The sequence below is a fragment of the Sinohyriopsis cumingii genome, chromosome 9 (assembly GCF_028554795.1).
Source record: "Sinohyriopsis cumingii isolate HCF-2022 chromosome 9, ASM2855479v2, whole genome shotgun sequence".
Taxonomy (NCBI): Eukaryota; Metazoa; Mollusca; class Bivalvia; order Unionida; family Unionidae; genus Sinohyriopsis; species Sinohyriopsis cumingii.
Window position 1 is genome coordinate 99,375,194 of NC_142969.1, and position 13,797 is coordinate 99,388,990.

Genomic DNA, 13,797 nt, shown 5'->3' on the forward strand with positions numbered 1-13,797 from the left:
CTCTACTTTGCACTGCACAATATAATCTTTCAGGTCTTGACGTACCTCTAAACAGCAATAAATCTTCACTGTTGTCGTCAAACAACGTTACAAACCCCGTGTTGATCGCGGTCAAGTTCCCACCTTTCTCTATGGAAATAATCCGAAAATTATCCTCGTAAATACAGACAAGAAATAATCTTTTTGACATTTCAGAAAATTCATCTTTCTCGAAGGCCAGAAACTGAACCCGCCAGCATCCCAGAGGAGTCTACAGTAAAATAAAATAATTAATCAAGAAAAAGACGGACGCTGCGAATATGCAAAATGAGATAACCGAGATTGTCGAGTAATTGTTAAATAAAACTTCATTTCTTTCCAAAGAGTGCACGAAGCTTTTCTTAAGAGTCGAGTTGCATGCCTGCTAGGGTATGTCTTCAGCGTTGCTTTCAACAGTGACCGAATATAAATTTCCAAGATAGTATCGTATAAATGAATAAATATCTCCACCGGTTAAACGTGCTTCAAACTTTATTTATGAAGTTCACGTTTGGGTAAAATAAAAAAGTTGTACATACTAGTCATTCGTAATAATGTCATTTCAACACGGTTTAAACTACCTTAAGGTTGCTGTCCATCATCAGGAGGAAAATGTAGCTTGCAAGTGTTATGTGTAAAAACTATTTAAACCTACATTTGATATATGTCGATATCTGTTATCTGTTTTGATGATATCGTACAGAAGATAGAAACTGGTAGGATTATATAATGTCATTTCAACACGGTTTAACCTACCTTAAGCTTGCTTTCCAATAATTCCATCATCAGGAGGAAAATGAAGTATTGCAATTGTTAATTGGAATTTGATATATGTCGATATCTGTTATCTGTTTTAATGATATCGTACACAAGATAGAATCTGGTAGGATTATATTCGACATTACGATCAAACCTTTTTTGTCTACCTGACTTCAGGAGAATAATATTGTCCAAGTAGATTTCCCTCTAGTACTCCGATGACTTCAAACGTCTTCATCTTGCGTCATTTATTTACGTTCTGAACATTATGATCACATACATGTATAGTATTCTTTTAAAACTTGTCTTCGACAGGTTACAGTTCATTTTGTCCACTGGAGGCGTTCTAACCGAGGCCGCTTCTAGAGGGTAGAGCGTCCGCCTCGGAGGCGGGAGGCAGTGGGTTCGATCCCCGGCCGAGTCATACCAAAGACTTACAAAAATGGTACTAAAAGCTGCCTCGCTTGGCGTTTAGCATTAAGATGTTAGTGTTAGGAGTAGTTGACCTGGTGTCAGGATAATGTGACTGGGTGGGACATCATGCTACATGTCTACGGCATGATGCCCCAGTGCATGACATTCACTATAAACAGCCACACTGTAGACATCGTTGCGATATGACTGATTATTTTTAAAGCTACATTAAAAATCCAAATCACACACACACACTCTCACTCTCTCTCTCTCTCTCTCTCTCTAACCGACCCAGGCTGATCTGATGGTAGGGCGCGATTCGACTTTCTGCAGTTCATCTGATTTCATTATCACTAAACGTTCATCTTCAGCAAATAACGCATTTACAATCATATGACTAGTGGTTATAGCGTCCGCCTCGGGTGCAGTAGTTCATGGGTTCGATCCCCGGCTGAGTCATACCAAAGACTTACAAAAATGGTACTAACAGCTGCCTCGCTAGGCGCTCAGCCTTAAGAGGTTGGTGTTAGGAGTGGTCGGCCTGCTGTCAGGATAATGTGACTGGGTAGGACATCATGATACATGTCTGCGGTATGATGCCCCAGTGCTAGACATCACTATAATCCGCCACGCTGCAGACACAGTCCGATTATAATGTTCTATTTTCAATTGACCAAAATGTCTTTCAACTTAATTACTGGAATATGTACATTTAAGAGCATCATAATTATGTATATATGTACCTATAATTATATTGGAATTTCTTTGTGTACGCATATCATGTACATATGCATGAATGCAAGTGCGTTTGGGCACGAGTGTATACATGCATGTGTATCTCTGTACAGTTAACTTACCGTTGTGATCGTTGGAAGGAAATGTGATGTCTATTCTTAAGGTGTTCACATTATGATTTCATCTCTCAAACCAACACACCATATTTAGCTGATCTGTACTGAAATTATTTAGTACTTCGCTTCAAGATTGTATCAAGTATTTGTTTCAAGTTTAAACTCACTACATCCATCATTTGCCTAGTTTTGTGTCAAATTAACCAGCAAATTATCTTTTTCTTGGAAACTTGCAAGGATGATCTCGTCTACTGTATTCGTTACCTTTTTTCACTTTATTATTCTTGTCTCTCCCTTCTATGCACGATGTCATTCGTTTTAGTACATATGATTTTACCATATCTCGTCTTCACAGAGAATACATCCATGTACCTCTACCACGTAAAACAATCTTGTAATAATGGATAATTCCATGATGCCGTATAAGAATTCCATCGGGGTATTCAACAACCGTTCAATGTATTGCGGTAAAGTCATGAAAATTAACATAAAAAAATAAGTCTAGAAATGTTTTATAAGCGATTAAATACAAATATTTTTGTTGCCATTGATCAAGAAATCTCCTGTCATTTTAATAATTTCACTCTTACTAACTCTTTGTGGGCACATTGGAACAAACCCGGCACCTACCGAGGATAATTAAAGTTCTTTACTTCATTTGAATATTAGGAGTAGCCGACAAAAACTTTATTACTTAGGAAATATTGTGGAGAAATTTTAAACTATATGCTTTAGTAAAACACATTTAAATTCTAGCATCCATACAGATTATTTAAAACTCGATGGTTTAAAGAACGTATGCGGCGACATGGTATACGTTTCTTATAAGCTATTTTGTAAACTTCTTTACGATTCGAACTTTGACTGTCATAACGTTGAACTAATGCGGATTGAGATTACGTTACCCTCGCATAAATCAGCCTTAAGGGTTGGGTACAGATCAAACTAGTCTCTAACCAATTTATGGGAAAGTTTTGAAGCTTCAATCGATATCATGAGTGACACGTATAAATTGATTTTTATTATTATGGGGAACAATAACACTGATTTCATTGCACCTTCTACTTTTGCAAATTTAGCTAATTTAATGACAAGGTATAGTCTACAAATTGTAAGAACAAATCCCACAGGAGTTACTTCTACTACCAAAACCGTGCTTGATCCAATCTTTATCAGTAGTGGTACAAATATATCTCACACAGCCATCTTAAATATTGATAGAGAATATAGTGACTACACTGCCCCTAATATAGCAATATGCGTCAACATGAACCTTCAAGCAGCCTACATGCGCCGTGTCTGGATTTGCAACAAAGCTGATTTTAACAAATTAAACGCTCTGATAATAGGAATTAACTGGGCAGATCTGTTGCTAACATTAAGGGATATTGGTGTGGTAACTGCTATATTCGCAATCAAACTATTAAAATTCTCAGCTTAGTGTATTCCTTGTAAAACTGTGATAATTCGCCTAGCCGATAAAACGTGGTTTGATTGCCGATGAAGAAAAATCGTGGTAGGCCAATCAACTGGAACTTATTCAAACAAATGAGGAATAAAGTAACACCAAGAAAAAGTGTACTAAAGGCAACATATGGATAATATTGATGCACATCTTTCAGATTCTGAAAGAATGCTCCTAAAACATTCTTGAAAATTATAAAATCCTTTTTAAAAATGATAAATCCTTCAAATTCTATTCCACCACTTATATATACAAGAAATAATGCTATCTAGTTTGCATCAACGACGAAAAAGAAAAGGTCAACTTATTGAATGATTATTGTTTTACTTCCGTTTCAACTACTGACGATTGTAATGTTTCTATCCCGATGTTTCGGAAAGATGATATGACAACCAAACGAAATTACCATTACTGAAAAAGAAATGAAAGATATTAATTTCATTTTTTATCAATAAAGCCACTGGGCCTGATGGCGTAAGTCAGAGAATGCTTAAAGGCGAACAATAGCCGCATACCTAACGATGTTTTCAAATCTAAAGTTTAAGATAAATGGAAACTTGAGCACATTCTTCCCATTCCTATAAAAGGTGATCCACTGAGGTTGCCAATTATAAATCAGTCTCTCTTCTTAGCTGTGTCGCTAAAATCGTTGCAAGATGCATTTTAAACAAGTGTATAATTACTTTCATTAAAACCGTCTTTTATAAGTATCTATCAGGATTCTTCCTTGTCACTCCACTGTTTTTCAAACTTATTGAAATGTATCATTGTATATGCATTGCATTAGAAAAATCTCAGAATTATTGTATTTTATTTGGTGATATATCAAAAGCTATTGATCGGGTCAGACTGTGGGGGTGTAGTGGTTGTCTAGGGGTGGGGTTCTTCTTATAGACTTTAACGAATTATGAGAAGTTCCCCTGGTCCTTATTCAGAAGGTTAATTCTGGACACTATATTATTTATTGACTAAATATATTTATGGCTACGAGCCCCCAGTCAGCAATGCCGACAGTTAAATTAAAAGAAATACAAAGATGAAATTTAAACAATAACAATTTAATAAATGAAATTTAAAAGAATGTAAAGTAATCAGTGTCTCTCTTTCACCCAATGATCCCTTTGATCATCATTTGAGTTCACAGTGTGAGGAGATTTTTCCCTTCTTGAGTGCTACTCATCTAAATCTCTTCGTTCCCTTGTCTTTCTCTCCTTTCGTGATCTCCACTTCCGCTTCCTCTTCTATTATCCTTGTTCCTTGCCGTTATCTTGACTTCCGGTTCCTCTTCTAGTATCCGGAACCCTTGACGATATTCCTTGAGGTCACCCGAAATTCACTCGGTATCTCTCACCGTCACCCGAAATTCTCTGAACTTCTCTCGTCCCCCGAAATTCTCTGAAATTCTTTCGTCCCCCGAAAGCTTCCTGTTGAAAGGTATAATGCATTAGCATAGGGTTATAAAAATCTTCCCTCACACTACGTCACTGAACTGAACCATCAGTTTAAGGCGGGACATTTGGGTCGCGCATGCGCACACATCGAAATTCCCATACACTTCCGCCGCTTACAAAAATGGCGCCATAACACAATCACACAAAGGATTCAAATATCTACATACTGAGCCCTATCAGTATATACATACAAAATATTTCAAATATGATTGTACTAAAATATTACTACGATTAGTAATATGACTATCTATATATTTATATATATTTATATATTTCCTACACAAGCGTACCAAATCCACAATATTCACATTCAAATGGTGATAAACGGCAATCCGTTACTCAATGGCAAAATCTATCATTACGTAAACAAATTTCTTGTCTACCAAAATATAACTACGCAAAGAAATATTAATTCTTATAGCGGCTAGCGAGCAATACAATTCTTCACAAATACAAATCGTCCTTTCAAAAGGGCGTAAACGTAATAATCCACGAAATAATATGCACACAAATTACTAGCGAAAGAAGAGAACATTTTCGCCTCACAAAATAAGGTGTACATAGTAACATTATGAATAATGATGCAACGAATCAACATCGTAATCAATCGTAAACAAAAGTACTAGCTAAAGTCATGAAAAAAATGCAAAATATTAAGGTCATAATTAACTATTCATACTTCAATACAAGTAAAATGTATACATACGACAAATTCTCTTCAATTAACAGCAGTCGTATCAAGCAGAATCAACGTAACATCAAACTTACCTGATCGAAGCTATTTCATGAATTTCCTAAATTCCGCCAATTTTTACGAATGGCTAACGGAGTGTGTGTCACTGCGACTCTTAAACACCAACTGACGAATTTCAGGCTTGTACAAGTCTTATTCCAGCTTCTCGAATCAAGTCCCACCTACAACGCATCCCGATTGGATGGCGACGGACTCTGGTCATTTGATCGAACTGTCAATCATAAAAATGTCAGTCTGTGTGTCCCCATGTACTGTCCAGCCTACCATTGTCGGCTTCCGGCTCTTTGAAGTTGTCTACGTCACGTGTTCCCATGTACAAAGATTCCCGCCAGATTTCCACTCAAGAGCTCAAACAAAGACTGGGTTACGTAAGAGGATTAGCCAACGTAGGCACTTGGAAAAACAAAGCTTACCTGGCTCCACTTACAGACTTATAAATACATGTATAATACAAGGGGTTGGGGTAAAACATCACATCCCCCCACGCTTGAGAATAAAATCAGGATTGTATTCACTCAAACTAAAAAAGCAAAAGTGTTACACGATATAAAGAACAAAATCAGCAAAATGAACTAAATGCTAAACTGAGTATGAACACGAAAATATAACAAATGATCTATATCATTTCGGCGCTTCTACTCATGAAATCTGCGCCTACGTTTTCAGATCCTTTCACGTATCTGATCTGCATCTGGTACTGCTGTAAAAACAGCGACCATCGCATCAATCGACCATTGGACAACTTTGCCTGCGCCAGATAGGCGAGTGGTTGGTGGTCGGTCTCCAATATGAACTTACGTCCATATAGGTATCGCTCGAACCGTGATATGCCGAACACGATTCCGAGACATTCCCTCTCCGATACTGAGTAATTCTTCTCGGCAGCAGACAACTTCCGGCTGCCGTATGCGACAGGAAAAAGCGTCTTGTCATGCTCCTGGAGCAGTACTGCTCCCAGTCCCGTGTCGCATGCATCGGTGCGCAGAACGAATTCTTTATCCAAGTCCGGTAGACGAACAACTGCGTCGGATGTAAGTCTATCCTTTAGCGTTTGGAATGCGTGCTCACACGCATCTGTCCAAACGAACTTACTCGGGGTCCGTTTCTTGGTTAGGTCAGACAACGGGCCCGCAATCGCGCTGAAATTAGCGACATACCTCCGGTAATATCCGGCCAGTCCCAGGAATGACCTCACTTCCGTTTTCGTGGTGGGGCGTGCGGCGTTTCTCAACTGCTCCACCTTCGACTTCTCTGGAGACAGCGTGCCTTGGCTCAGGGTATGTCCTAAATAGTCTAATGTCCTGAAACCAAGGTGACATTTGGAAGGGCGGGCTGTCAAGCCCTCCTGACGTAGCCGCTCCAAAACGTCAGCTAACAGAGCGAGGTGTTCACCCCATGTCTCTGCAGCTAACAAGAGGTCATCCATGAAGTTGTGGACACCCCTATCGCGCAAGGGCTCCAACAACTTCCGCATCATTCTGGTAAAGACGCTGGGCGCGTTTTGTACCCCGAACGGCATCACCAACCATTGGTATGTCCCGTCGGGAGTAGCAAAAGCAAGCTTCGGTCGGTCTTCTTTCCTTACCGGAATTTGCCAATACCCCTTGGACAAATCCAGTTTGGAAAAATATTTCGCTTTCGAGACCGAAGCGAAGATATGTTCGGGGTCAGGTAGCATTTCAACTTGAAATTCTGTCACCTGATTCAGCTTCCGGTAGTCGACGCAGAACCGATGGGTGCCGTCCTTCTTCTGCACTAAGACTACTGGTGAGCTGTACGGAGAGTCGGCAGGTTCGATTACTCCCAGAGCAATCATCTGCTCGATTTCTCCCCTTACAACTTGTCGTTTCGCGTGGGGCAAGGGGTAGGGTTTACGCTGAACTGGTCGGTCGTCCACCATCTTTAACCCGAACTCGACAAGCGTCGTCCTCCCGGGTTTTTCTGTTAGCACGTCGGAATATCCGGCCAGCAAGGTCTCTATCTCGTTCCGCTGCCCTTCAGTTAACATGGGGTCACACTCCACGTCCGACGGAGTCTCGGCCCTCGTTAATGGACAGCTCGGGACAGTGTTAGCACCTTCCGTATCGCCTTCGATATCCTCGGTGACTATCGCTGCGACAACAAAATCGCTGGCGGTCTCCCTTTCCCGGTACCTCTTGAGCAAATTGGCATGGTACAATTTCTCTTTCGTCGGTAGCTGTATCCGGTAGGTTTGACCTCCGACCTTCTTGGTGACGACGTATGGACCCCTCCAGGAAACTTGCAACTTGTTGTGTTCCTGGGGCAACAACAACAACACTTTGTCCCCTACCTCAAACTGACGTGGTTTTGCGCGCTTATTGTAATTTTTCGCCTGTTGCGCCCTAGCTCGTTTGAGATTTTCTTGCGCGAGAGAACAAACCTCTTCCAGTTTGTTGCGCAAGTCCGCGACGTACTGGTAGGTAGTGCGTACTTCCTCTACAGCGTGGTCGTCTGTCCACAGCTGTCTCAGTACGGCGATTGGGCCGCGTACGGTTCTCCCGTACAAGAGTTCAAAGGGAGAGAACCCCAAACTCGCTTGCGGTACTTCCCGGTATGCAAAAAGCATGGCCGGAATATACCGGTCCCAATCCTTGGGGCGGCCTTCGCACAATTTCTTGAGCGTGTTTTTCAAGGTCCCATTAAACCGTTCGACCAATCCGTTACATTGGGGGTGATACGGTGTAGTCGTGAGGTGTTTAATCGACATGAGACGATTCACCTCCGCCATCACACGACTCATAAATTGTGTTCCTTGATCGGTCAAGATCTCGTCGGGCACTCCGACTCTTGACCAGATCGCAAACAGAGCTTCCGCGACGGTTTCCGTGTCAATGTTACGCAACGCAACGGCCTCCGGATAGCGTGTAGCATAATCGACAACCGTTAAAATATATCGATTTCCGTGCGCAGACGCGGGTTTTATCGGTCCGATTAAATCCATGGCAACACGTCTAAATGGTTCATCGATAAGGGGCGTACTCCCCAAAGGGATGGGTCGCTGATCCGTTTTCGGTGCCATTCTCTGGCATTTGTCACAGGAGAGACAGAACCGTTTTACGTCTCCCTGGACCCCTGGCCAGTAAAACTCTTTTACAAGACGGTCACGCGTCTTAGCAATTCCCATGTGTCCACCCATGAGACTCTCGTGTGCAAGTTTCAGTACTTCGCAACGCTTTTCCTTTGGCACGACGACTTGCTTGAAGTGTTCGTTGTGTTTCCTGGCGTGGCGATACAAGATTCCCTTCTTGTAGACAAACTTCACCGCGCCGTTCGGAGTTTCCCTTTCTGTTCCCGCTTCTGCGTGTTTGTGCAACTGCGCCAGAGTTGCGTCCTCCTGTTGCAGCTTCCTTAACTCCGCTGGAATAACATTACTAACCGGTGTCGATGTAACTTGGATTGGCTTTTGTTTCGGCTGTCGACTCATGGCCCTGGTTTCAACAGCACTCACTGGCATAGGTGTGCAGGTTTCGGGGTTCGGCTGGGGTAACACATAACGGCAACCCAATATGACGTCATGTGATAGCCCCTCCAAGCAAGCAGCTTCAATTTTCCCCTTCACGTATGGTGAATCGAGGTCAATGACAGCTACTGGTAATGAGTCACGCGCGCAGTTCGCGTACTGAACTTCTATTACCTCCCCTGTATAGTCCTCCGGCTTGACATATTTCTTGTCGACAAGCGCGGGGACGCTGCACCCAGTGTCATACAAGATGGTGGCGCCTTCACCATTGACAGTTGCGGCCGCAAGGTTGGCTGGGTTGCGACTCGCTTCCGGCACACCTTCCTTCTTAGCTACGACATTCACCTGGGTCTGCCTGCCCTTGGGACAGTCCCTGGCAAAATGCCCCAGGCGCTTGCAATTAAAACATGTCGGCGGCCCTCGCCGACTTGCAAGTCCTGGTTTCGTGGGTGAGGCCTGTCCAGGTCGATAGGCGGCAGCCCTACCTGTAGGTGCCCCTCCGACCTTCCCGTCGCCCTGACGGTTACGGACAGCCGGCTCAACCTCCCCCATACGACGCGACTCAGAGGGTCGGGGTCGGTCAGCAACCCCGGAACCTCCACTCTTCGAGTGCGCCTGCTCGTATCGCTCCGCCATGTTAGCGATCTCTTCGAGCGTCCGGTGTTCTCTTTCTGCTAAGAAAACTGTCAACTCGCGACGGTAAGTACCCAGGACATGTTCCTTGAGTATTACCTCGCGTAGCCCTTCGTACGTGCGTTCGACTTCGGCCATTTTCATCCACTTCTCAAATAAACCTCGAACACGGTTGTGGAATTGAGAGTGGGTCTCTGTTACCTTTTTCACCGAGTCCCGGAAAAGTTTCCGGTAAGTCTCGGCGGTCAGCCGATAATGGCAGAGAAGCGCCTTCTTGAGGGCAGTGTAGTCATCAGCCTCTTCTGCAGTTAAGCCGTGGTAGACTTCCCGAGCTGCACCTTGCAAAAAGGCTGAGACATTAATGGCCCAGTGCTGTTCAGGGACCTGATGAGCGCGTGCGAGTTTCTCAAACTGGACGAGAAAATCGTCAATAGCCTCCTCCCTATCATTGAAGCGTGACATGTTGATCTGGACTATCCGGTGGTCGATGAAAGGTCGGCCGGTTGTTCCAGAGCTTGTACTGGCGTCGTCCCGTCCGTTGGTCCTAGCTTCAACTCTGACCTTTTCCATCTCCAGAGTGTGAGCGAGTCTGGCTAGCTCCAGCTCTTTCTGGGCGTCTCGGTCCGCCGCTATCTTGGCTAACTCTTGGTCCGCTGCTATCTTGGCTAGTTCTCTCTGGGCTTCTCGGTCCGCTGCTATCTTGGCTAGTTCTCTCTGGGCTTCTCGGTCCGCGGCTATCTTGGCTAACTCTTGGTCCGCTGCTATCTTGGCTAGTTCTCTCTGGGCTTCTCTTTCCGCTGCTTTTTCGGCCTTCCATTCCTTGATCCTTTCTTCTACAAAGGTTGCCAGGCGATCTCCCTCGTATCCAAGATCTTCCGACCCCATGGCGCGGTATTCCTTTATCATTTGTCGTTCGGTAGCCATTATACTAATGTAAAGTGATACCTTGTCTCAAAATTCAAACAATATACAGATATTTGTAATACCAGCTTAAATACTTACCTGTCGACAACAACTAGTTTCGTTCAGGTAAGATATTTGTTCGATATCTGCTTCACACGTACTGCTATGAATGGAAGATCTACAAAGCCTGCACATATGACAATAAAAATACAAGATGAGAAAATCACAAAATTTCAAATACAAAGAATGGAAAATATCTCACACTGTTCACTAATACTTCTACCAATAACTTTAAGTCCCAAAATAATATATATGTCTAATTCATATCCCGGACGAAGCGCCCACTGTGGGGGTGTAGTGGTTGTCTAGGGGTGGGGTTCTTCTTATAGACTTTAACGAATTATGAGAAGTTCCCCTGGTCCTTATTCAGAAGGTTAATTCTGGACACTATATTATTTATTGACTAAATATATTTATGGCTACGAGCCCCCAGTCAGCAATGCCGACAGTTAAATTAAAAGAAATACAAAGATGAAATTTAAACAATAACAATTTAATAAATGAAATTTAAAAGAATTTAAAGTAATCAGTGTCTCTCTTTCACCCAATGATCCCTTTGATCATCATTTGAGTTCACAGTGTGAGGAGATTTTTCCCTTCTTGAGTGCTACTCATCTAAATCTCTTCGTTCCCTTGTCTTTCTCTCCTTTCGTGATCTCCACTTCCGCTTCCTCTTCTATTATCCTTGTTCCTTGCCGTTATCTTGACTTCCGGTTCCTCTTCTAGTATCCGGAACCCTTGACGATATTCCTTGAGGTCACCCGAAATTCACTCGGTATCTCTCACCGTCACCCGAAATTCTCTGAACTTCTCTCGTCCCCCGAAATTCTCTGAAATTCTTTCGTCCCCCGAAAGCTTCCTGTTGAAAGGTATAATGCATTAGCATAGGGTTATAAAAATCTTCCCTCACACTACGTCACTGAACTGAACCATCAGTTTAAGGCGGGACATTTGGGTCGCGCATGCGCACACATCGAAATTCCCATACACTTCCGCCGCTTACAAAAATGGCGCCATAACACAATCACACAAAGGATTCAAATATCTACATACTGAGCCCTATCAGTATATACATACAAAATATTTCAAATATGATTGTACTAAAATATTACTACGATTAGTAATATGACTATCTATATATTTATATATATTTATATATTTCCTACACAAGCGTACCAAATCCACAATATTCACATTCAAATGGTGATAAACGGCAATCCGTTACTCAATGGCAAAATCTATCATTACGTAAACAAATTTCTTGTCTACCAAAATATAACTACGCAAAGAAATATTAATTCTTATAGCGGCTAGCGAGCAATACAATTCTTCACAAATACAAATCGTCCTTTCAAAAGGGCGTAAACGTAATAATCCACGAAATAATATGCACACAAATTACTAGCGAAAGAAGAGAACATTTTCGCCTCACAAAATAAGGTGTACATAGTAACATTATGAATAATGATGCAACGAATCAACATCGTAATCAATCGTAAACAAAAGTACTAGCTAAAGTCATGAAAAAAATGCAAAATATTAAGGTCATAATTAACTATTCATACTTCAATACAAGTAAAATGTATACATACGACAAATTCTCTTCAATTAACAGCAGTCGTATCAAGCAGAATCAACGTAACATCAAACTTACCTGATCGAAGCTATTTCATGAATTTCCTAAATTCCGCCAATTTTTACGAATGGCTAACGGAGTGTGTGTCACTGCGACTCTTAAACACCAACTGACGAATTTCAGGCTTGTACAAGTCTTATTCCAGCTTCTCGAATCAAGTCCCACCTACAACGCATCCCGATTGGATGGCGACGGACTCTGGTCATTTGATCGAACTGTCAATCATAAAAATGTCAGTCTGTGTGTCCCCATGTACTGTCCAGCCTACCATTGTCGGCTTCCGGCTCTTTGAAGTTGTCTACGTCACGTGTTCCCATGTACAAAGATTCCCGCCAGATTTCCACTCAAGAGCTCAAACAAAGACTGGGTTACGTAAGAGGATTAGCCAACGTAGGCACTTGGAAAAACAAAGCTTACCTGGCTCCACTTACAGACTTATAAATACATGTATAATACAAGGGGTTGGGGTAAAACATCACACAGACATAGAGGATTATTATTTAAATTGAATGAATACGGTGTTTCAGGTAATCTGATTAAATGGTTTGAAAGTTATTTAAGTAACAAAAAACAAAGGGTTCTTTGGTACGATAATTTTTCAGCGGAAATCATTATAAATGCTGGTGTGCCACAAAGATCCGTGCTTCGGCAACTGTTGTTTCCAATTAATGTCAAAGATGTTGCTGATGGCATGAGTTATCTCGCCGTATTTTTATAGATGATATTTTCATCCCCTTATTGTGCTGAAACATAGATTGTTATGAATAGTGGTCTCATAAAAAACTGCATAAATAGTCCAAGAAACGACTTTTATGGTTTAATCCAGCAAAAGCAGTGGCAATGATTTTCACGATCCAAAAACGTAACAAATAATCCTGAACTTGTTTCTGATAATACTGAACTAAAACACGTGGATTGTTATCGCCATCTAGAAGTATTACTTGCATCCAATACTAATTGGACTTGAGACATTGATAACATTTTAAAAACAGCATCATCTCGAGTAGTCAATCTTAGAAAACTAAAATAGAACCTTAGCAGGACAATATTATTAGTTGTATATAACTTATATTATACCTATCTTGAAAAATGCCAGTGTAGTCAGGGACGGATGCTCATTGATTTATTCAGAAAAATGTGAAAAACTGCAGCCTGAAGCGGCAAGAATATTTACAGAACATCCAAAATACACTAGTAGGTATTCTCTCTCTTTTGAAACAAGGTGGGAAAGTCTGCATTCTAGAAGAAAAAGACAAAAATTATTAACACTGTACTAACAGCTGCCTCGCTTGGCGCTCATCATTAAGAGGTTAGTGTTAGGACTGGTCGGCCTGGTGTCAGGATAATGTGACTGGGTGGGACATCGTGCTAC

The 13,797-nt window shown here is 41.8% G+C and overlaps 1 protein-coding gene across 1 annotated transcript; it reads right to left on the reverse strand.

Moving 5' to 3' along the window:
- Positions 1-4,431: 4,431 nt before the first annotated feature.
- Positions 4,432-12,867, reverse strand: LOC149792331 (uncharacterized). Its single transcript, XM_089969558.1, has 3 exons — positions 12,444-12,867; positions 5,727-11,648; positions 4,432-4,931 (listed from the first exon to the last, which is right to left on the reverse strand). Exon 2 carries the CDS (start codon positions 10,748-10,750, stop codon positions 6,329-6,331), a length of 4,422 nt encoding a protein of 1,473 aa, XP_089825684.1. The 5' UTR covers positions 10,751-11,648; positions 12,444-12,867; the 3' UTR covers positions 4,432-4,931; positions 5,727-6,328.
- Between the last annotated feature and the right edge of the window lie 930 nt (positions 12,868-13,797).

Bases quoted from the DNA above. Each gene is read 5' to 3' on its own strand.
- LOC149792331 (XM_089969558.1), bottom strand. From the start codon at position 10,750: ATGGCTACCGAACGACAAATGATAAAGGAATACCGCGCCATGGGGTCG.